The 26,180-nt window shown below is 30.8% G+C and overlaps 1 protein-coding gene across 2 annotated transcripts in view; it reads right to left on the bottom strand.

Moving 5' to 3' along the window:
- The window catches only part of LOC107445469 (troponin I-like), a gene marked incomplete in the record, with an annotated part of 57,264 nt that overhangs the window by 13,962 nt on the left and 17,122 nt on the right, over window positions 1-26,180 (bottom strand). For both annotated transcript variants that reach the window (XM_071187654.1, XM_071187655.1), the window contains 6 exon segments: window positions 5,222-5,324; window positions 5,980-6,021; window positions 6,102-6,145; window positions 12,374-12,474; window positions 19,049-19,172; window positions 20,415-20,537. In XM_071187654.1, the coding sequence (XP_071043755.1) occupies window positions 5,222-5,324; window positions 5,980-6,021; window positions 6,102-6,145; window positions 12,374-12,474; window positions 19,049-19,172; window positions 20,415-20,537 (537 nt within the window).

Raw genomic sequence — 26,180 nt, 5'->3', positions numbered from 1 at the left:
TTTTTAACTTTCCCCTTTTGGCTGTATATTGCCAGTGTTTTATTTCTTGTGAATGTTTTGGGTGCTTCTTATAGCAGCGAGGCACGGCCATAATAAGGGTCTGTAGACCTAATATAAGGATCATTTGATTCGGCTGTCTCTTGCTCAAAACACAACCAGTTTTTACTTACTTTATCGCTATGCATTGTTCTTTATCTTTCTTGTGTATTGTAAATTTTGTATCTGATGGCCTGTTGCCATCCATCCACTTGATGTAAATTTTGTATTTTGTATTTTTTTGTATTTTGTGTTTTTAATGCCTCTCTCGTATGCCCATAGATGGGCGGGTCGGGGACATACAATAAATACAGAAAAGTTCTTTTTGTTGAGATTATATATTTTTTGTAAACTCAAAACTTCAGGAGAGGGATTACATGGGCCCTTGGCTTCATCACTGAGTAGAAACAAATATAGCCCATGTTTAAAAAAAAGTAGTGTAGAGCTTTATTCTGTAATAATTCCAGGTAATGTTTGCGCACTGACTTATTTAGAGACTTTAAAAACAAACACACTTCAAAGAACCTTTCTTTCTTTCTTTAACTTTTATGTATTCAAAGAACCTTTATGTATTTATTTATGTATTATGTAACTTTTATGTATTCTTCCTAAAAATGAATTTTTCATATTAAGCGATTCATATCAGATTGAATCAACTTAAGTAAAAACATTAGAAAAGAAATAAGTTCCGGTTGCTCCGGAAGTTTATGCGGACCATTACGAAAATAAGCGAAAATAAGCTCCGCCTACAGATAAGGTCCTAACTAACTTATATTGATGAGCAAAAGGATCCGAACTTTATTATTATGAATTTAGATATTTTATTATTATGGATATCATAAAGTCGCAAGCAACCATAGAAATGCAACTGAAATTCAATTAAAAATACTTTTATTTCACACAATTATTTAATACTTTTATTTTACACTATGATCAAGAGGAATGTGCTATCATCATCATCATCCTTATTCGCGTATTTTTAATCTTTTTTTTTCCTTCCCCTTTATAACATATTATTGATAACTTAAACCATTTAAAAGAATTTTTTTTTTTAAAATTTTGAATGAAATTGTATAAAATAAACTTCTCAGTTCAGATAAGCATGAATCAACACATTCATATTATTCAGAAGTTATAAATGACTATTATTGTGCTGCCATCTGCCGATGATAAAGAAGAATCGCCGTCGGTGATAAGATTATAAAGATAAAATTTTTTTTAAAGAAAAATGTCATTATCGGAACAAATATTCCGAAACTTTAAAATTTAAAAAAATCATGCCTTTAAAAGTTTAATTATTTAGATAATTGTACATGGAAACATATCAGTTGTATAAATGCCCATAAAGTAGTCAGGCTATATATTAAAAATTATAACTAAAGACGGGCATTTTAATTTCATATAGTTTTAAGTAAAAAATCTCTTCCAAATGATCCTATTTTTTCCAAATATTCAACAGATTATTTTATGTTCATAAAATTCTAAATTTCCTGATTTGCAAAGTTATGGATGGTGTTTTCAATAGAAATGTAAACAATAACAATCTCGAGCTCGGCACCTACTCTAGTTCCGGTTAAAAAGTTTGCAGCTGCTTACTACATGTTATTCTGATAGGCGATGTTTTCAAACGGATAATTTTGTTTTCAATAAAAGAAATAAATTAGATAATTTCTGAGCTCAAATCTGCCATATTTCATAAGATATTAATGTTAATATGTAATTCTGGTGAGTTTGAAGTGAAAATTTGTTTTAGTTTTTTAGAGATATATTGTTAAAAAAGGTGACATGGTTGCTAGATTTTGAATAACTCGCTTTTTTGGCAGTCTTGATATGACCTCTTTCCATAAGTTTATTACTGTTTGTTCTTGTTGCAAGCTGTGCACCATCTTACGTTAGGGTTAGCACTTTTAGCATTGTAAACACCAGTATTGTTAGCATTATAAACACAAGTAATAAGTAATCAAATACATTGTTTGCAAGAATCTCAAAACACAATGATGCCAAATGGCTTTAAAATATAACGGAAACAGTAACCCGGAAATTTCGGCGGTACCGAGCTTGCAGCGTTCCCTAGTATAGAAAACACCATCCATTTGATGCAGATTATTGTGTAGTTTAAATATTACCTCGGATCAAAATTCGCATTGATTACATAATATTTATTTCAGCACAATTTCTAATATATATTTAAAATAATGTATATGTTTTTAATTTAATTAATAGCTTTATTTTATAGATTTAAAAAATTTTAAATTCTTTTCGTTATCTTCATATCTAAATATTACACATTATTTTGCCAGTTCATCTCTAAACTATGAATGGTGTTTTCAGCAGAAATGTAAACAATAACAATCTCGAGCTGTATGCCTGCTCTAGCTCCGGTTAGAAAGTTTGCAGCTGCTTACTGCATGTTATTCTGCGAGGCGATATATTCAAACGGATAACTTTGTTTTCAATAAAAGAAATAAATTAGATAATTTCTGAGCTCAAATCTGTAGTATTTCATAAGATATTAATGTTATTATGTAATTATGGTGAGTTTGAAGAGAAAATTTGTTTTAGTTATTTAGAGATATATTGTTAAAAAAAGGTGACATGTTTGCTAGATTTTGAATATCTCGCTTTTTTGGCAGTCTTATTTGGCCTCTTTCCATTTGTTTATTACTGTTTGTTCGTGTTGCAAGCTGTGCACTATCTTACGTTAGTGTTAGCTCATTGTTCGAGGAGGTTTAGTAATAAGTATTCAAATGCCACGTTTTCAAGAATCTTAAAACACAATGATCACGTTGTGAGCCAAATGGCGTTAAAATACACCGGAAATAGTAACCAGAAAGTATAAGCGGCATACAGCTTGCAGCGCTCCCTAGTGTCAAAAACACCATCCATTCTTATTTTTGGGTAAGATCTATCATCTCGATAGATATTATCAAAATGTAAAAACATTTAATGAATTATATTCTTTTTTAAATTTTGCATTTCTTTCAAGTATCGATTGTTTTTTTTTCTTTTAAAAAAATAAATAAAAGTTAGTTAACTAATTTAGAATCTTCTTACGTACACTATTCATTTGAATTATTGTAGCTGCAATCTTTATTATCCACGAATTTTTTTTTTCGAGTGAAAAATTATTTAAGTGTTGTAACGACTGCTAATAATAATTTGAGAAATTTATAAAGTATCTTCTATTGAAGATATTAACTCAGGAAAATGTAATTTTCATTTTATTAATAAGCATTTATTTTACATAAATTAATTATAGTTACATCTAGTAAAAAAATTTACCTCATTGAGCATAAAAAAAGCAAGCATGTAGTAAAATAATTGATCTCATTGGACATAAAATAAGCAACCGAACATAAAAGGCGCTATTTAATTTTGACTTTATTAATAAGCACTTATTTGAAATAAATTAATTATAGCTACATCTATTAAAAAAATTGATTTTATTAAACATCAAAAAAAGTAACTGAACATAGAAAGTGTTATTTAATTTTCATTTTATTAATAAGCACTTATTTGATATAAATTAATTATAGTTACATCTAGTAAAAACAATTGAGTTCATTGAACATTAAAAAAAGCAAGCGAACATCAAAAGTGTTATTTAATTTTCATTTAATTAATATATTTTTATTTTATTAATATTATGGCATGCTATATTTTTTTGAAGGCAAGGCTAAGATATAAATTAATTATAGTTGCATCAAGTGAAAAAATTGACCTCACTGAACATAAGCAACCGAACATCAAAAGTGTTATTTTTGAAAACATAAATAAATAAAAAATCTCCGTCTTCGTATCCGCGGTTGCTCAAACCGGGGAAATCTTCAGGTTAAAAATACAAAAAAAGAATCGAAATTCAAAACAATTAAAATTTGAAACAAAAAAGAGCAGAAATATAAGAAATACCGACGAAGAAAACGAAGTAAATGAACAAACACTCGTTCATTGCGCATGCGCGGTTACTCTAACCGGGAATATCTTCAGGTTAAAGTTACTTAACTTTGGGTTAGAGTAACTCGCAGTTACGTACACAGTGAAATGAAATTTTGGACTCTAACCTAGAGTTGCTCTCATAAAACCTGTTTTGAACTCTGACCGGGGGTTAGGGTCAATGGTGAATACGGGCGTGAGTCTCAGATTTAAGTTTTGAGAAACTAAAGATTTTCAAAGAAACTGACACTTCATATTTTGCAACTCCATGAGATCGCTGGGAAAAGTTACATTTGTATCATACTTAGCCACTCTATGTGCAGAATGGAGTGTGCACCTCAAATAGAAAAATGTAGTGGAAACTTAATTCATTATTATTCAGTTGCTTATTTTAAATATTCATTCCATCAATATCAATGGCATGGGTTAAAAATGAATATCTTTCAAGCAATTATTTTCAATAATTGATTTTATTTTATAACCATCGTTGAACAGCTGACCCAATTATTTGGGTTTATGACTACTAATGTTCAACTCTGTAGCCTTGTAATTTTGAACCCAATCCAAATGATAAGGGAACTCCTGGATCAAGTATTCGAAGAAACTTGCCTTTGTGGAAGACTTTTTGATGGAACTAACCCTCGTTACATTGAGAGGAAAACCTAGTATACCAGATGACAAGGGGACTCTTACCCATGATCCGTCTACCACTGAGTATACTTTACGTCAGCAATGTGGTTGGTGCAAGCCGGATGCGAAATTCGTATCGATCAGCCATCGCTCGATTTCGAATCCGGTTCACCTCTTAGTAATTAATTAAAAGAATTCAATAAGAATAATTTGCTCCCTTTTGATTAATATCTTTTTATTGGTTGCCACTTTTGATATTTTTAGGCCTCACGTTTCATCACTCTTATTTATTTTTTTAAAAAATTAGCAGAATTCCAAATTAATTTCGTTTGGGGTTAAAAATTTAGATTCTTGCTTAGACATTGAAAAGTACATTTAGTGCGACATTATTGTTTAATCACGCAATTATAGCTATGTCCATTTTCTTGAAAACGCTGTTTAAGCCGTGTCCATTTTTGTAAAGCACGACTTTAAAGCAAGGTCCACTTCTTTAAACACGCATTTTTTTATGTCTAAAATAAAAAAAAAATCACGGGCAATTTATTTATTCATGGCATTCTGAGTATTATTAACTTTATTTAATTTTAAATCAAAGTATTTTACTGAGATCAAAAACTCTTACCTCTTCTTCTTCTTCTAACTTAAACTTATTTGATTTCACAGTTTTCAAATTGACCCGAAAATCAACTTCCGATGTTTTGGCAATCATTTTAAGTTTTTCAAACCTGCAAAGAAATATTATGAGTTTCTAATATTAGATGAATTGATGACATTCCAATTAACCCTGAAGTTTATGGTTAAGAAAATTTTTCCACCTTTATATGTTTGAAAATGTTTATTGCTGGTAAGCGGTTAGGTTAAAAGCGGAGTTACATTGAAGATAGGCTATGATAGGTTTTTTATTAGGCAATGGACACTGGAGTTAAGTTGAAGTTGAATTGTGTTTTGTCAAGTGAACTAGAATGTGACTTACTTAGTTTATCTAGAGGTACCATCTATCGTGAGAGATGGGGAAATACTAGACTTTTTTTGTGATTTCTGGACGATAATCTTGAAATTGTCTTACAATTATAGTGTTTTAGTGCTAAAGATATCTTATTAATGAAAATTTTAAATGTTCCAAAAATTAAAAATGTTTCAAATGTTCAAAAATTTTAAAAGAATGGTTAAGGGCATTATAATGACAAACTAATCACTTTCAAACTGTTCACAAGAGCATTTTCGATGAAAAACATCACTGTTTCAGTTTATTAGGCTGTTATATGATGGATATTCATGAAAATTAAAGTATCTATTGCGACAAGATACTTTGGAACAGTTTGAGGTATTATTTTCCCTTATCATTACATTGTCCTTCAATTATATAATAGTTTTACTCACTTTCCTTCATACTTTGACACCTTTCTTAAATTAGGTTTCACGCTGCAAGAAACGAGTTTGGATATTAAATAACTTTATGCTTGATTAATAATTTTAATTTACTTACAAGTTGATATACTTACAATTTTCCTCGTAAATCATTTACTTGAATGGTCAATTCATTAATCTAAGTGAAGAAAAGAAGAATAAATTAAATTGCATAGATATTTGATACATTAAGTTGAGCCACTTTTTGTAGCTCACTATTTGAAGCATATTTTAGTTTCATCAAATAAATATACTTAATTATTTTTTTTATTGAAATGCTTAGTTATTTTTTTACAATCATCATTATTTAAAATACAAATTAAGCATTAAACAAAGTTTTTTAATCAATTAATACATCTAGCGTATACATCGCACCATGCATATATAAAGCAAAACAATGTGGATAAATTAAGGAAAAACACAAAAATAGCGATAACTCCCCATTTATAAGTCGATCCAATGAGACTTGAATACATTGTAAAATAAGAGTTGCTAAGTAAAATTGCGAAATTTAAATTAGTTGCTCTGCAATCTAAATGCGCCAATTGCACAAGGAGCATAATATTGTATGTTTGAAAGCACCTGCGAATTTTGCTGTGATTCTGAATTTAGAACTCTGCAATATTCAATATATAACAATGACCTCCAGGCATCATTTGTCTGAGGAACTACGATGGAGATTTATAGTGAGACTAGAGGCAGGATAAAGTCAGATACTTAAGTACGTACTTTATTTACGTCGTACTAGAGCTGCACAATGGGCTATTTGCGACGGTCTGGGAAACATCCCTGTGGATGATCCGAAGACATGCCATCACAATTTTGATCCTCTGCAGAGGGGATGGCTAACCTGTTTCGGTAGCCCAACAACCTGCGCTCGAAGTCGGACACTTTGTGGTAGAATAGTTTAAAGAGGACCGATACCGCGCATCCTCGGTCCCTACGCATACTGATCAAAGTGGTTACCCACGTGCTTACTGACCGCAGCCAGTGATGCTTGACTTCGTTGTTCTACTAGGAACCGCGTCTTTGCGATCAGTCCACTGCGGGACGAAGCCAGATAGAAATTACCAGATAGCTTAATGCAAATACCATTGTACTTCATAGATTTTGGGCATTAATTTCTAACTTAAGGTTTGACATCCAGGAGGTTTAGCCAAAGTCTGCCAAAGGCTACGCTAAGCGGCGATGACCATTTGTGATGGGAGTGGCAACATGTCCACTGAACGGTTGATTTGCAATCTTAACGCTCGAATACTGTTTGTCTTAGATAGGTACTCCACCCGCCACAAAGTCTGCGGCAGTCTGGTGCTATGGAAACAAGAAGAGGGCATTTTAGGGAGGGTAGCTTCGATGATAGCTTGTATGGGAAGTATACCAGATTGGCTGACTCAGCCACCAGTATGAGACTTATTTAATCTGATTCAAAAACTTTTTTAAGATTCACATGGATATTTCTTTCTTACTTAAAATGATTCTCTTTACTCAATCGGTTGATATTTTTTAAATACTAAGGGCAAATGAGTGAGCAATGATGTGAGCAAATTCTGACATTAATGGTAGTGCAGGTTTTTTAATGCTACTTTTTAATTTTACGATATTTAGTATGAATGTTTCATTGTTAGATGGTTTAATTTCTAAACTTGCACATTTTTTAAAGCAGTTAATTTCTTTTATTATTTGAATTTTTTGGAGAAAGTGAAGCGCTTAAACTTATTAACTCTGATTTTAAGAGGAGATAAAACTTTTGCAGAAAATAGAAATGTGCCGGAGAAATATTAAATATTATTTATTTATTATTTATTTATTATGCTTTTATTATTTATTTTTTTACTTTTTTTTGAAACTGAAAGCAAGTTACCGCAACTAGGATGAAAACTGAATCTGTCAACGATGATTTTTATCAGCACCCATCAAACCATCTGAAATTATCTAAGTTTTTTTTGCTTAAATTACGTTTCCTTACTCGTATTTAATGCAAACTGTACAGTTTTTCTCACTACTTTATTAAAAAAATAATTCCAACAGTTTTTTATTAGCAAATTTTTTTCTTCGTTTTTCTTAATAACCAATTTACTATGTATGATAAATTTTTAGATGAGTTATTTATTAATGAAACATTGAACTGCTTTTATACAATTTCCATACATATCCTATTTATCAATCATTATTCATAGAAATAACAATTTCAATTTGTCATTGTATTTGGACAAATAGTATGGATGAAAATCAGAAGAGAGCTGAAACATAAAAAGGAACAACTTAATCAAGTTATAAAATTTAATTATGACTAATAATTTATGGTATTTTTGTGTCCGTTTTTGTTTGTTAGGATGTTGATTAACTGTGTAAAATTTAGGTTTTGCACGTAATTATTAATACGATTGCCGTGCTTACAGCAGCCATTTTTTCGAAACTATTCATTTTATAAAAATAACTTGGGATTTTTTTTAAAAAAATGAGCTTAAAAAAATTCTTAAAATTTTAGAGAATGTAATGAGCTCTTTTATTCTAAATTAATTATGATAAACTAGTTTATTAAATTTATATTTTATCTTCACGGTGAAAATGTTACACAAAATATCATTTAACATTGTTTTTAAAAGTTACTTTATTAAAAAAAAAATTTAACTTCTTTCTTTTTTTTTTAAAAAAAAATGCCATTTCAGTTTTTTTTTTTATATATATATAATAGTTAAGAGAAGATTCATGTGACTGTGTGAGGAAAAATCTATAAAAATTTGCTTTTTAATGAGTTATTGCGTATAGATTTTTCTAAAATTTCACCTTTTTTAAATTTAAAAGGCATTTCTCAAAATTCAAAAAAGTTAAAAGAGGAAAAATAAAAAAATTACTAAACAAATACATTTGTTGAAAGTTTTTTTTTTTTTTTAACGGAAGCTTTCAAAAAAGAGAAAAGATTGAAAAAAAAAAGGATTCGAAAGCTCTAAACGATGTTTCAGGAGCGAATGCTCATTTATCTTCACTCTAGGGCTATAACACAATAGACCGAAGAAAGAGGTCTCCTTTTCTCTGGCCGAAACCAGTCCTAAAGAGGGACCCCGCACCCCTACTTGAAATAATCATACCTCGTTACCATAGTCACCACCACAGCTCCAGACGAACGTCTGGCAGAGTACCTATCTTAGACAAAGAGTACGTCATCTGGGGAGGGTTCCATGTCTTGATCCTCCTCCTCTTCTTAGTTGCATAGGAATGTACAACGATATCTTCCCTCTCCTTAATATTTTTCGTATTTACTTGACAAAAATATTTTTTTAAATTTCCACAACGTTTTCTTTTAGAACTATTTTCAATGTAGTTTTCAGTTCCATATAGTTTCTTAACTCTTAATCTAGTTAAAAATCAACTGCCGTACTTCCTTCTCCCATGACTCTCCGCACTAATGCATGCGAAATGTTGCCATAAGTAGAGAGTTCTGCTCTACGCCACCTATAGCCCATTTCGATCGGCAATAATTGCAGTAATGTTTTTGTTACAGATGAGTCAAGGTTTAACCTTCAAAGCTACAGTAGGATTTATTTATATGTAGAGAGAACCTAGAGCTCGTTATCATCCATCAAATATACGTAAGAGAGTAGCATACCCATGATGTCATGTCTCTGTTAGGTGTTATCTTTTTGGGTGGAGGTACAGGTATGCTTGTCTTTCCACTTGGAACCGTGAATGCTCTAGTCTGTAGAGAGGACATGCTTGATATTAAGGCTGTTTTTCGAGGCTCCGTCGAAGTAAGAAATGATGGTTTTATGAGAATAATATGCTATTTTTATAGCTGTTGTTAGTTTGTAAATGTTACTTATGACTGTTAGGTCAAATGTAGCCAATCTGAAGCCAGCGCTGTTACGCTTATTTCGAAAATGGCGCAAAACGTCAATCTGGAGAAAATCCACAGTTTAGTGAAAATGAAAAGTGTTTGTGGTCTAATTTTTAAGTATTTAAAAACTTACTCCAATGCAGCATTACTTGGGCTCATAAAAATTTGAAAAAACTGAGGTAAAGATTTTGATAATTTTCTAGGTGGAAAAATGTCACCAAATTAGCAATTTTTAAGAAAGTCTTGTAAATTTTGAAATATTCAGGTTGTGTCTCCGTTCTAAAGCCCAGATGATTCTTTACGTCAAGATTATACATATAGTTTAAAGTCATCGCATTGCTTCAAGTGTAAAGATCTTAAACTATGGTGTTTTTATTTTCTTTGACGACAGATCTTCGCAAAACAGTGCTAATGCGCATCCTTTTGTTAGATTAATAAGGGTTGATTTTGTGCTATAGAACACTACGCCACACAAGGCTTGCATCGTGGATCTTCAGCAGCAAATAATACAGACAATAGAGTGGCCATCTCGATCACCGGATTAGAATTCGATTGATTATGTTTGAGATGTTTTAGGAAGATGTATACAGTCACTATCCTCTTTCTCAAACATTTGCAAAGCTTGCAACTGCTTTGCAAAAACAATGGCTCTCACTTCCTACAGAACTGGTAGACTACATAATTCTAAACATCACACATCGCCGCATGTACTGGATGGTTTCTAGAGATGATTATGCTCCATACTGAGGGTACTTTTCCTATTCCAAACTATCACATCTGATTTTTTTGTTTTATACATATGATAATTTCTGTAACACCATAGTTATCTGATCAATACTTTTCATGTTAGTTTTACATTCGTGTGCTATGTGTCAGTTTCAGTATTTTTGTGATTTTTACTAAATTTATGATAACCAGTTTATATGCAAGAGCATTTCCTTCTGTCTAAACACTAAATGGTGAACACTGTGGAAAGTTCTTGTTCATAGAACAGAAATTATAGTATATTCATTTCTTTTCCTTTATTTTTGCTTTATTCACGTCTTTGTGTATCTATAAATGCATAATTAAATCGATGGTCGAGACACTGAGCTTTCGGAAGCCGCTCCAAGCTGTTATGTCCATGCCGTTTGAAAACCGATTTTCATCTTAAGAAAAGCGTGGAGATATTTCCCCCCCTTCTTTTTCTGTTATAAATAAACCACTTTGGGTAGAATTGAAATGTTTTGAAAAGGAAATTTTTATTTTAATGCAAACTACTTTCCAATGCTACATCGACTATACTTTTTTCAGTCTCTTTTTTATTTTAATGCAAAATACTTTCCAATGCTACATCGACTATACTTTTTTCAGTCTCTTTTTTTTCTCAAAATTAAAAATCTATATAAAATATATATTTCGAAATTAATCGAGAGTTTGATTGATCCATTTTTAGCATAAAGATCAAACCGCATTCAGTAGAAATGGTCCTTAAGTTTAATCATGAAATTTATTATTCTTTAAAAATTCAATTTTCAGTTCAATTTTCTGATGAAAAATATTTAAAATATTGATGAAAAATTGAATAAAAAATAATTAAATAAAAATAAACTAAATAAAAATAAATTAAACAAAAATAAATTAAATGAAAATAAATTAAATGAAAGTAAATTAAATAAAAATTAATTAAATAAAAATAAATTAAATAAAAATAAATTAAATAAAAATAAATTAAATAAAAATAAATGTATAGAAACAAATTAGATAAAAAATAATGACGTCCAGGGAAAATTATAAATTGAATCAATCAAAAAATTAAATATTAAACGATTAACTACCATTAACCGTTAAACGATAAAAATATAAAAGTTGAAGAAATTTATAAGGGGTAGTGGAACTAGTCCGTTGTTTCTACTGAAGCCTTTATTGTTATAGTTTCGAATGATATTTGGGCAAGTCAAGCTCACCAGATTTTGGCTTTGCGATTTAACATAGTTGGCACTGGAGTTTTGAAAGTGCTGAAGTGTATGAACAGTTCTGAAGCGTAGGAAAATCAGGAAGGAACGCCTTTCGTTTGACAAGAGAGCACCGCTAAGGTGAAAGTGTGACTTAGCTAAGAAGTCGCCCCAAAATAGATGGCAGCACCACTCATTCGTAAAGCCACTTGGCCAATTTAGACATAGATCTAAAGGTAAATATCCAAATCCCTGTGCTACTCAGCAGTCGACTACAGGATTCCGAGCACGTATATCGCATGTGTTCAGTGGATCTGAGCGTCTTCGAGAATCGGCCCTTCAGCAGCGAACTTCTTATTACTGGACTAAAACGGTCCCGAAGTCTCCGTTGGTCTTCACTTTAAATACTTCCAAGTATTTTATAAAATAAAACAATGCACGCTTTTACCATAAAAATTCATAGACCCATTCAAATGATTTTTATTTTAAAAACAACCAAATATTTTATAAAACAAGGCAATGCACATCATTAGAGTTCCATGAAAATTCCCACTCACAACTTGGAATAAAAATAAATAAATTTAGTAATTATACATACCATGAAATCCTTTTGCCCTACTTCATATTCTAAATCAAATTTAGTATCTTCCAAATGAACTATTCTTTTGTAATATTCTTTGCAGATAGCTTGAAGAGTAGCTAGTGATATAAAATATTGTTAATAATGGTATCTAAAATAACGATTTATAAACTAACGTCTTTCTCTAAACGGATATTTATGAATGTTTTCTGTTGCATGAGTCATTTTTACAGATCTTCGATACTTTCGTAATGCTGATTTCAAATCTTCAATCAATTTCCAAGAAACACTTTTTTTTAAAAGGACATTTTTAGTCCATTTTTGTCGAAATGTACACGTTTAAAAATGTTATATGTTACAGGGAGTCGTGTAAATGTTGCTATAAACTTCTAACGGAGCAGGGGCACATCATCAGGATTAAAATTGTACAGGAACTAATACCTGGTAATGTCATCCTACGCCACTAGGAGCTCTTCCTTTTCCTAAATTGTTTCTTCCCGTGCATCTGAACAGTTCATAATAGGGTTCCTAGCCGCGTACGATGACATTTCTGGACATGGATTTCTACGCAATTTTAATCCTGCTGATGTGCTCTAGTTTCTCTAGAAGTCAGGCATGATTGACTCCACCCCTTGTTTTATATAACGCTTTTAAACGTGTACATTTCATCAAAAATAGTCTAAAAATGTCATTTAAAAAAATCTGTAGCCTTAGGAGCAGAACTTTCAGATTTAAAATACTCATACCCGAATTAGGCAAGATCAACAAAAAATTTGTTTTCCAGTGTAATATTATAATATGTTTCTGAATATCAGCCAAAATTTTTTGGGAAAAGTTTCGAAAGCTAGAGAGGGGGAACAGTTTATAATCAGATTCACAAAATTTCACGCGAACATTGCCAACAAAAATACTTTTCGGTTCGTCCAGTTAAGCGATTGATTTTAAGAGTGGTGAAACATAAAATCACACAAAACAATAGTTGAAAATATAACACCCAAAAGTAACAATTAAAAAGGAAGCACATAAAAATGAGAAAGGAATTTTTATTATTTCTTTATTTGATAAGATTTTATTCATAAAGCAGCAAACGACTAGAACAGCAAACGAACAGAAAAAGTTCAGAATTCAGCTAGCTCTTGTTGTTAGCATCTGTTTTATTATTTTGGTTTTGTATTTTGCTAAGTTGAATTGCTAATCAGGACTGAAAGAAGAAGAGTAAATTAGGAAGGAAAGGAATTTCAATGGGTCTGAATAAGGAATTAATTAAGATGATTCAGAGTTACCCTCAAAGATAGCGTGATTTATTATTACTGTTATTACAATACGTCGGCTTATACACCGTAAATCTTTAACCAGTATTTGGTGCAAAGTTTCTTATTATCCCAAAGTTTAGTTAAATAAAAGATCATTTTATTTCAGTTACACGATAAATTGTGAAGTATGATCGAGAAATACTTCCACGGTGCAACTGATTCTACCAAAATTTTGTAAAAGACACAAAACTTTGACGGTGACTGAACGATATTTGTTTACGACGCCATGTTTTCTTCAGAACTCGGTCTCGGTGCATCGGGACGACTAAATGCTATGTTGTTTCAAGTATCAACTTACTTAGGTAGGTAAACGTTTTATTTGCATCAATTAAAGTTCATTTCTTTTAAGTTGCCTTTTTAAATTTGGTTTGCGGTATAAAATGGTTAGAGGCATGTCATAAAATAACCTACTTTCGATAAATAGTTTTGTTACGGCAAATAGCAACCTTGGATTGCATTTGAGTGCTTTAAAAATACTTATTAATGGTAAAACTTTCCTCTGCTTTTATAAAAGAAAAAAAAAGATCCGTGATTCTTCTAAACACCTAGTTTCGGTGCAACTTTCTACTGATATTTAGAGCTAGTGAAAATACCAAAATATGGTAAAAATGAGCTCGATTTTATGCAGCCAGCAAATGAATACCAACTTTTGGTGCAACGTGGCTCGGAATTTTTAACAGCGTTTTGAATTTTGGATAAATTTCCAAAGAAAAATCGCACCCTCGGTTTACACATGGATCGGCTTACATTTGGAAATTTAAGGTATTTCTGAAATTAGTTGTAAAAGACACCTAATGTCTCAATTATTTCATCAAATTTATTTATTTTTATTGTGTCTATCTCCATTTAAGTCGTTATTTTGATTGTATAAAGCAAAACTGTCATGAAAAGTTTGTTGCTAGCAGAAAACATATTCTATAATTAGTGATAAAATGGAACACTGAGCATTATGTATGTAGTGTATATCTACCACTATAAAAATATAATTCCAATTCCCTAGTACATAAGACATGCTAACTCGATTCTAAGTTGGGGTACCTTTTTATAGACGACGGTTGACATGGTCGAATTCTTCTCTCCCCACATTGGTGACCCGGCCTGTATACACTCGACTGATAAAAACAACACAGAAGCGACCATGATCGTAAACTTAATATAGCTCTCACAATCAGCACTCAAAAAGTACGGTGATCTTAATACAGCAGCAACTAGAGGTTCATCGCAGATAAATTCTGGTGGGGGAGTTCTGTAGTGCATCTACCACTACATGTGTGTCATGCTATTCTTATTCACCATATCACACAATTGTTTTACTGACAGAGTCGGGTGAATTTCTAAAAATTGCATGATATGTTTAAAGATGAAAAACATTAAACCAGCAAAAGCTTCATATTTTTCATATCTTATTATACTATAAAATTAATTGAAGTTAACCAAACACTGAAGAATATCGGAAGTCTCCCATTACTGGTAAACCGAAAAGCCAATCGATACTCAGAATGTGTCAAATTTTGTTATGCCGTTTGTTTAAACATTTCAACTATACCTTACATCACTAAGGAATAAAACAAACCCTCGACGACATTTTAGCCCCAGATCAACTGTCATGTCATCGTTATTTTATACTGATCAACTTTTAGCCCTACAATTTTTTTTATCTACTTGTGATTTTAGACTTCATCGACTTTTATTCAGATTTTTACTTTTAGATACTTAGGACTTTTAGCTCTCATTGATTTTAGTTTTGAGATTTTATTTTCATCTCTTGTTTCCTTATTATTATAATCATTTAATTCTCGACATTTACATCGGCTCTTTTAGCTTTCATTGCTTTTAAAACATATTTTTAATTGTCAAAATGTTTAGTTAATTCACTTTTAACTGATCACCACCACTGTCATTTGGAAAAATTTTACTGTATTTTTAGTTTTTAGCTTAATTTTTTAACATAATAATTTAACTTTTTATCTCCTCTGGTGTGGGTCGGAGTTCTAAGGATTTTGTTGATAAATGTACCTTAGTTTTGGAAAGGATGTTATTGAATATCTGATAAGCAACAAAAGTACAACAGAACGCTTCATACACTGTAAAAAATTTTGGCGTATCTGGACACCAAAAGTGGTGGCATGTACGTTATACCAAAGTGGTGTTTCACTAAGTGTTCTAATACATCAAAATCAGGGATAGTTCTTGGTGTAGTGATAAACCTAGAATGTTCTTTTACACTACTTGATGTAAAGTACCATGTTTGTTATTCGGTAACATTAAAATTTATAATTATAGTAAGATTAAAGTTTTTTGTTTTATATTAACCATACAGAAAGAAAATGAGCTTCTAAAACTGAATGTGATGAAACTGAGAATAGATGATAAAAGCAATTTACTCAAGAGTTCCATGACATTGTTTAACAAAGAAATTATAATTCAATAGACTATCAAATAAAATAGAAATATTGTGATTATTATTAAAAGGCCCGAGGGGGTCAGACACTTAAAATAATATTTTGAAGGTTCATAAAAAAGGAAGACTTTAATGAAAGTAGTATACTTTTCTACATAATATCGTTATACAAAAGAGACAAAAATAAATTAAAAAAGAATAATAACATATGGAGCTGATTAAATTTATTCTTAAAACTTGATCTCATTTTAGTTTCCTTATTGTTATATTGATTTTAAAGTATATAAGACTAGGCATGTACCAAATGAAAGCATTAAACTCAATATTAAGCAAGTTATCATTGAAAAGTCATGAGTAAATATCATTGGAACTAATATTTGATTGGTACATGGCTTAATTAAGTTTTACGAACAACATTAAATTTTTTTATTTCTGACTTTGGACGGAACAGGAGCAGATTGGCCTATCAAATTCCTAGCAGGCATATGATTACTTTTATCACGAAAGAGTTCATATTTTAAATCTGATTAATTCATACTCATTTCTCTTCGGTTTCGAAATCATAGAAATAAGTTCTATTGAAACCTTCAGTGCAGAAAAAGGCACTGGAGCAGATTGGTCCATTAAATCCCTAGCAGGCATATGATTACTTTTATTACGAAGGAGTTCATCTTTTTATTCCGATTAATTCATCTCCTTTCTTCTTAGGTTTAGGAGTCATGGAAATCAGTTCTATTGAAACCTTGAGTGTAGAAAAAGGCCCTGGAGCAGATTGGTCCATTAAATCCCTAGCAGGCATATGATTACTTTTATCACTGAAGAGAGTTCATTTTTTGAATCTGATTAATTCATACTCTTTTTTTTTCTTAGGTTTAGGAATCATGGAAATAAGTTCCATTGAAACCTTCAGTGAAGAAGAAGGCACTGGAGCTTATTGGTCTATTAAATCCCTATCAGGCATACGATTACTTTTATCACGAAAGAGTTCATCTTTTGAATCTGATTTATTCATACTCTTAGGTTTAGGAATCATGGAAATAAGTTCCATTGAAATCTTCAGTGAAGAAGAAGCAGATATTAAATGTCTAGCAGGCAAATGATTACTTTTATCACGGAAGAGTTCATCTCTCGAATCACACCCAGGATTAGATTTTCCGCAGACAAAAAGTCAGTTTAATTAAAGACTGATTGATCAATGTGCCACAGACCAGGAAATTCTTGAACAGAATTCCGCAGCCATATACTGGTCTAGTAATTACAGGCTAACAAATTAAACTAGAACTTACATGTCAGACATAGTCTCCTGAATCGTACTGGTACGATTTAGGGTTCCACAACGGGCACAATTTTCTCAACAATGTCACGGTTTAAGCAAATCTAAGGCTCAAAAATAGTTAGCTAGCAAAGATATGTTGTTTGAGAAGTAAATGCTGCATTCAATAATCAGTATTTATTAATTTTACTTCAGATTTCCAATGATTCATTTAACGTAAGTTTTATCAACACCCGTCCAACAGACTGTATGTTAGTCTAAACAGGGTAGCTGTAATCACCCTGCTTGTAATTACTTAAAATGTATATATTTTTACGAATGTTTCATATCAAAGCACTAAAATATTCTCACTTTGCTAAATCACAAGGCGAACGGAATATCAATAACTACCCTTACACAATAAGAATCAAAGGTAATAACAAACAGTGTTATAAATAGAAGGAATCACTTTTTGGAAAACTGATTATAAGTATAATCAGTTTTTCCTAAAGATATTCCGTAAAAGAGATCGATACAAATAGGTGACCGCAGTTTAAAAGCATTTATAAGCTCGAAACTATTACATATACAGGGCTGCCAACGGTTTTTGAAAAATAGTTTATAGAGTGGCAGACAGTTAAAGCTTTCTGAATTTATTTCCTCGAGAGAACAAAGTGGTGGTAACTTTAAATATAATAAACAAAGCAATGAATCATACATAAACTTAGCTACCACTAAAGAAATTTTTCCTAAAAAACATTGGCAGCCCTGCACTTATTCTAAAAGAAAGATCAGCTTTCCTTTGTGCTGTGTAGACAAAAGCAGAAAGAAAGAAAAAAACAACTTGAAAAGCACCACAAATAATATACGGACATTACATAATTTCAGTTTTCTAAACAAGAACCTTCCTTAGTGTCTAAACATGACAAGATTTCACCAGTGTCTAAACATCACATTTGGAATTAATACTGATGGGTAGATTCATGTTTAGAGAACCGAAACTATAGTATGTCTATTTCTGAACTTTATTTGTGCTTTATTCACGTTGTTTTATTGTTTTAGCATTACACGTATAACAAATGATACACAAAATCAAGGCAGTTGGCCCTTTGTTACAAGACAAGTATCTAATCTTTTCATACTGTTCTGAATTCTACACTAATGCATTCTTGTTCAGAATTTTCAGCAGGAGTGGTTCATAAACTTTGACGTAACCCTATAAAAGGAAATCACATAGTGGGATCTCCTGTGATTAAAGATAAATTACTACTAATCACGTGCACAACCTATATGCTGTAAATGAATCATCGATGTTTAAAAAATCAATAAAAATTTAAAAATCATATTTGTGCAACATGCAGTAATTACACCAGAATTACGGTAATTTTATCAGAATTCGGGTGTATTACCGTAATTCTGGTGTAATTACGGTAATACACCAGAATTTTTTTCTCCGTGAAGGTACCAGTGACAGCGTAAATCTGCAAAATGTGTGAAATGAATTTGAATGTTTGTCGTGTAACTAAAAGATCAGGGATCAAATAATTGTAATTGAAAAAATAAACTCGATATATGTTTCTTAAATTTTGTAGATAATTTATTATTATATGTGTAGTAGTTACTGAAGCATAAATATTTAAAATTCGATCACACATTTGTATTTATGCTGTATTATAAATTTAAAATAAAATTACATATAATTACTATATTCAATGTTATTTTCCTACCCTCATTACAATTCTCTATAACTTTTGGCTGACCACATCTTTCTATTATCATTTTCTTCCTTTCTTCAGCTTTTCTCTCTTGTTCTCTTTTAAGTTCCTCCGCAGCTTTTTTCCTTAAGAGTGTCTGCAATTTCCAAAAGAGTTACAGTGGATTATTTTTAGAATAATTAGAGGACGCCAATTAATATTTAAGTGAATCAAACTCTGGTGGATAGAAATTATCGAAAACCTAGATTTCAGATCTTATCCCACATAAACTAGTTTTTGAACCTTTCTCCGATAGTATTCACCTAAGTTCGACACTGTTTTTCTCCTTTAATTAATTATTTGTGCTCTTTAATGTATATATATATTTTTAAGTTTTATTTTTTACGAAAGATTTTAAAGATATGTACATTAAGGGTGGTCATTTCAAATTGTAGGATATAGTGAAATAGATAGCTGATTGGGAGGAAAAACAGTTTACAATATTGCCCTTGAATTCTAAACTCTGTCCCAATGGTAGTGGATTGTCCCATAGCTTTTGAAAGTGGAGAAAAGTATGCATTGCTTTCAGAAACAGATATAACGAACAGAATTTAATTTCAGAATTCGGAAATCAGAAATAATATAAAAGTATAATAAATGGAATAACAAAGTGCATTCAAAAGAATTTTGATCTCACCACCTTTCTATTGTTTTTATATAACTATCCTCTTTCAATTTCTTTTGCAGGGGGGAGTTTTTTCACATTGCAGGGTAGGAGGTGGTAGTTACGAATTCTCATAATTTTGATATATATTACACAAAATGTAATGCCAGTGCAGGGATTACAGGGTAATAGCCATTATTTTAAATAAAAAAAATAATCAAAGCGAGTGGCAGGAAAATGTATACCAGGCAATAGTCCACAATCTTAAAAAAAAAAACGGTGTAAGGAATACCGAGCAAGAGTAAACCGAACAATGGACCTTTATTATAAAAAACCGTGTAAGGAATAGCATTTATTTTCTACTTTTTCTACCTTGCAAAAGAAATGTAAAAACACATTGTTTATTAAAAAATATTTTTTGTGGTATTTCATGTTTGTTTATTAATTAACAAAGGATTATCATTTTAAGACTATTTTTCCTATTATGAACCCCATCCCTATTTATAAATTAAATTACGAATAAAATGTTATAAAATCTTGAGTTCGTTTAAAAAATTTCTTTTTCCTAAAAGAATGTATTTTAAATACACGACTAAATAATTTACAAATTTTATTAATATCTTATGGTTAAATTCTAGCAAAATTCTGATCAGTTTACCCTTTGATCTTATCTTTACAAACTATTTTTACCCCTTGACCCTAAACAAATAAAAAATAGAAAAGAAGAATTCATACCCTGAGTTTTTTCTTTCTTTCTGGAGTCATAAAACCTCCTTTTTTGGATTTTTTTGCAGATTCTTCAAGTCTGCGACGGACTTCTGCCTTTTTTCTTGCCTTTTCTTCTTGCTTTTGCCTGTCCTTTAAAAAAGCATTTAGAAATAAATTTATGGACAATTCCGCAGAAATGTCAAGCTAGCATCAAAACTTCAGTGCTAACGAAACTCTGATATTATTTTAATGCTATGTATTTTACTGCTGTATACAGAGCTAAATGTTAAAATAGAAATTATTTTTCAAAACATAGCGCCTTTCAAAAATTTTGTAGGACTGCTTAGCACACAGTAATTGATATTTTTCTTAAAAACAATTTCTACTTTAAAGAATAGCGTTTTTTGTTAATACAAATTACTGAGTTTCACAAATTACAGAGCAAGATTAGGTAACATATTTCCTGCTGAAGTATATTACGAAACTTAGAAATTCAAAACAATTATCAGTTCACTGTGATAACTGTTATTCTTTTTTTTCTAGTAATATTTTGGAACTCATAGTAATGTGCTGATATTTTAGAATTCATTTTAATTTTAGAAGTATTTCTTATGGACTCAGTATCAATTTCCATATAGGTACTATTAATGTCAAAAATTTTCCAAATTTGCTAACTATTTTTTATTAGCTGTTTTGGAAATTCAATTACACCATGGATGGATCTCTTGAGACATCCAATATTTTGGTTGGACAACAATCGGTACAATTGTATAACTCGAATCCCGATAATTTAGTTTTAAATTCAAGTGGGTTTTCGATTGTTTTTCTGTCAGTAAGTAATTACACATGTTTTTTAAAATTATTTTTTTCTTTAAATCCCGATATTTTTAATGCAATATGATTTTGGCATACACCATTCACAACTATTTTATTTTAAATTTATGCGGTTTTTCAATCTTTTTTCGGGGAGTTATTGTCTACGAATTTCTCTATTTTATTTGAAACCTCAATTTTTTCTAATATTTTTGGCATGAGAACCTTTAAATCGCGTTTGTCAGTAATCACTTTTTAAAGTGCTTCGTCTATTTAATCGTAAATCCGCTTGGTTTTATCGATTGCTTTTTCAGTTTTCCTACTACAGTTCCCGCAGAGGACTGATCGTAAAGACATGGTTCCCAGTAGAACATCCGCATCACTGGCTGCGGTCAGTAAGCGGGTGGGGGACCATTTTGATCAGCCTGCGTAGGGACCGAGGGTGCGTGGTATAGTTAAACTGTTCACCAGTAAAGTGCTAGACTTCGCACAGGTCATCGGGCTGCCAATCCCCTCTGCTGAGGATCAAAATTGCCATGGCATGATCATCATTAGGGATGTTTCACAGATCATCGTCAATATCCCATTGTGCAGCTCTATTGCGACATAAATAAAGTACCTACCAAGATACCGTTTTCCATATGATTCTTTTAATCCTGATACGATAATATAGATGGCAGAATGGGCGAATATTTCAAGCGACAAACTTGTCTCACTTGCATATAATTTTTGCGACATTTGTTAATGACTTGACACCGGGTGGTTGAGTCATTAAAAGCAATGAGTTGATGTCATTGTGAAGTACTGGAGTTTGATCTTCAGTAGCAGCTCATCCAGTTTCAGATTGATGGGCTCGTTTGGGAGGTAAAAGAGGCATTGTGCGCAATTCTGACTACATGGCTGCACAGTAAAAAAACTCGGTAAATCTTTAGGTGTTTCTCATTATCCCAAAGTTAAGCTAGATCATTTTATTTTAGTTACACCATAAATTGTGAAGTATGGTGGAGAAATATTTCCATGGTGTAAATGACTGCACCAAAATATCCTAAAAGACGGTGACAGTAAATTGAGCTATATTGGTTTACGACGCTGTGTTTTCTTTACAACTCGGTGTATCAGGACGACTAATGCATGTTGATTCAACTTATTTAGGTAGGCCATATTTGATTAATTTCTTTTATGTTCAATTTGGTTTGAGGTATAAAATGGTTAGAGATATGTTACAAAAAACATACGGTAAAACTGCTTGTTACGGTTAATAGCAACCTGGGCCTGCATTTAAGCGCTTTAAAAATATCTAATAATGGTGCAACCTTCCTCTGTTTTTATAAAATAAAAAGATTAAAATAGATGTTTTGTTTCCTCAAAACACTTACTTTTGGTGCAACTTTCTATTGATATTTGGAGCTAGCGAAAATACCAAAATATGGTTAATTTGAGTTCTATTTTATGTAGTCAGCAAATGAATAGCAATTTTTGGTGCCAGGTGGCTCGGAATTTTTAACAGTATATATTCTCGGTGTTAGTCCTGAAATTGGAATACTATATCCTCCATGAGTCACCTGACTTGCTGGCGTGAACCCGACTTTTTAAAAACTCTATTGCTTTTTGAAGGGTTTAAAAACAACCATTTACTTCAACCTTTCAAAAAATTTAATTAGAATTTGTAGTCGTTTTATCCGCTTCAAAAGTTTGAATTTTGAAAATAATTTCAATAAGTTATTCATAAATTATAAGCTCCAGAAAAAAAGAGAAGAAAAAGATTTTTGGAAAATTTATGATTCTACCCCTTTTAAGGTTTCTTTGCAACCGAAAAATAAAGACAAGCTTACTAAAATGATCATCCAAATTTACTTCCTTCAGTTTATTCCAGGTTATAAACAAATGTGAACAATAAAAACTGTCATTTTTGTTTTAGAAAACTTTTTTGATTTCTGAATTTCCTTGAATAGAGTTCAAATATAACTCGATGCAAGACTCCATGTAATATCGATAAAATTTGGCTAAAATTGCGTACAAATGTTTTTAAATTTACTTTAAACTATATAAAATAAACAAGTAAGTTTTGTGTGCAACTTGTTAAATTTTCTTACAATTTTCTAACTGATATATTAACTGAAATAGACCCCTATGTAATTGAAACAAAAATTGATAAATCATAATTAAATAAAATAAAATAAATTAAAACATATAAATGAAATAAGAGATTTCTTACCTCTCTGGTAAGATGAAGAAACAAAGTAGATATGAAAAAGAAAATTTGTTGTATTTTATCAATTAGTACATAATTAATTAAATACATTATTATTAGGCAGGCTCATTTTGAATTGAAGTAATTAGTGTAACTGAATATTAAAAGAATTGGCATGTTAAGTAAATAGCTTATATATAAGTCGAAGGGAAATTGAAATATCTGGAACAACGCACCGGGCTAATTGGAAAAGTCTCCATTTTCTAATAAGACTGTTATTTTAAGGCTCATTACAATAGCCCCTATGCATTTTAGTTAATTACACACTGACTTAAAAATATAGATGCACGCAGTAGTTTCTTCTTTTGCAAAAAATAATTTAATTAAAAATATTTTATGCTATATTTAAAAGAAAGCTTTTTGCAAAAGAAATTATTTATCTAAAGAAAACAGAAATTTGCTGTTTCAAAAATATAGACACACTAAATATTTTGAAAAGAAGAAATTGTTCAAAATAAGGAATTAACCAAAGTTAGTAATTAATTATTTTCCCTTTATTTATTATAACTTCAGAGATAAGAATTTTCACTGCGAAAAAATGTTTGAAACATATTCAGGAAACAAATCATCTGAGGCATTTTCTACTGCGTTTTGTAATTCTTTTGTAGAAACCTATTATTACCTAGTTTTGAAAACTTTTTTTTCCAAGTGATTCCATTCGTTCTAATAAGTTTTAAACGTGAACAAAGTGACTTAAATATTCTGGATTAAAAATAGAATTCCGTGAATTTTAAGTGTGAATTGATCTTGATGAAAAGATCAATTAAGATGACCCAATAGGTCGTCGAGTAACGACAATCAATTATTCAAAACGTCTTTGCACATTATGAAAATCAATTTAAAATGCCTAAATGAATTTAGATATTAAATTAAATGCCATCCCAAGTCATTCACAATCTTGTTGCTTACTGAAACGTATCTTTGGTTCGTTTTTTACATTGCTCCAAGAATATTTAGGAAAAATACTTTTTTTTTCATTTCAAAAATTTCTAGATAAAACTGAGGAATAATTTTTTGTAGCATGAGATTTTTTCAACAAATCTTTGTATATTTTCACGATGATTTCAAATCTGCAATCGGTTTCTCTGCATAAGCTACCGTTTCTTTTAATCTTATTCCAAATGACATTTTCTGTCTATGTTTTTTCTGTCTATGTTTTTTCTGTCGAAATGTACAAGCTTAAAAACGTTATATATAACAGGAAATTACATAAATGCTATAACAAACTTCTAGGGGAGTTAAGGTACATAATCAGGATTGAAATTGTATAGGAACTTATGCCCAGAAAGGTCGCCATACGCCGACAGGAGTACTTCCTTATTATGAACTATTTCCTCGCTTGCAGGTCATAATAGGAAAGCGCTACTAGCCACGTTCGACGACGTTTCTGTACATGGATTTCTATAAAGTTTTAATTCAATAAATGTGCCCTAACTCTCTTAGAAGTGTACCGCAACATTTAGGCGAACCCCCGTTATATATAGCACTTATACTCTTGTATATTTCGACAAAAAAATAGACTAAAATGTCATTTCAAAGAAAAGAAGTAACTTTAGGAGCAAAACTAATTTCAGTTTGGAAATCCCCTTGCTCGAATAAGGCCAGATCAAGTATTTGTATAAATGCAACATAAAATTTTTTCCCCAGTGTAATCAATTTTTCCCCAGTGCAATAAGTTTTTCCCCAGACTGTCCATGTTGGTTTGCAGCTTATTTGAAATATATAGTTCAAAGCATATATAATAGTTTTAGCTTTAATTTTTTTACATCATTATATTCCTTTACAAATTATGAGTTTAGTGACTTGGTCGTAAAGACACATTTTTTCAGACATTTATCCATGATATGATTATTACGAATTGAAATATTTCATTCATATTCTTCTTTTTTTGTCCACTAATCACTTTTCCGTTAAACTATATCAATGCTTCTTCAAAATTTGTTTAAAATTTTAGAGACATCAACATGATGTAAACTTTACTTATTATTAGACTTACGTATATAAGCTTGTGCACTCAGAAAAAATGACCAAAATAAGAAGTAATATGTTTTCCCACTAAGATCTTCAGGTACAAATAGAATATTTTAATTTTAATAATCAACATAATCATATATGCTATCCAAATAAGCTACTTAAGTTGTTCTAATTTGATAAATTATTATGTTTGGCATCTGCTGCGCTTATTAGTTTTTTACCTAAATTATAAACGTTTTTTCATTAATCATTCTTAAGAGTGTATTAACTAGGTTAAACCCTTCTACTTGAGGGTGGTTTGACCCACTATGAAGGAAGTTTAATCCGTGGGTATTAAAATAAAATTAAAAAAACTTAAACAGCAAAAATTAAATGTTTATAGAAATATTAGAGGCATTAATTTTGTCTAAAAAAATATAAAATGTTTGTCTACAGATGAACAACAACAAATCTGAACAAGAATTCTTAAATGAATTTAATTTGAATCAGTAAATGAAGAGCCATTTTTCAGAAGACTATTTGAAGATAGTTCTATTATTCGCCTTTTGCTTGTTTCTTGGAATTTTCTTAAGAATTAAGATTTTGTAAATTTCTTTCATGCTTCTTCCTGATTTTTCATTTGTCAGTGACACCTTACAAAAACTTTGATTTATTACGATAGGCCAAACACCTCCCTTCGCAGCTATTTTGCAATATATATATATAAATATATATATATACACATATAGAACAGCTTTGACACACAGTTAGTAGTT

This window comes from Parasteatoda tepidariorum, chromosome X1 (genome assembly GCF_043381705.1).
Source record: "Parasteatoda tepidariorum isolate YZ-2023 chromosome X1, CAS_Ptep_4.0, whole genome shotgun sequence".
Lineage (NCBI taxonomy): Eukaryota > Metazoa > Arthropoda > Arachnida > Araneae > Theridiidae > Parasteatoda > Parasteatoda tepidariorum.
This window is presented reverse-complemented; position numbering and strand designations above follow the sequence as displayed.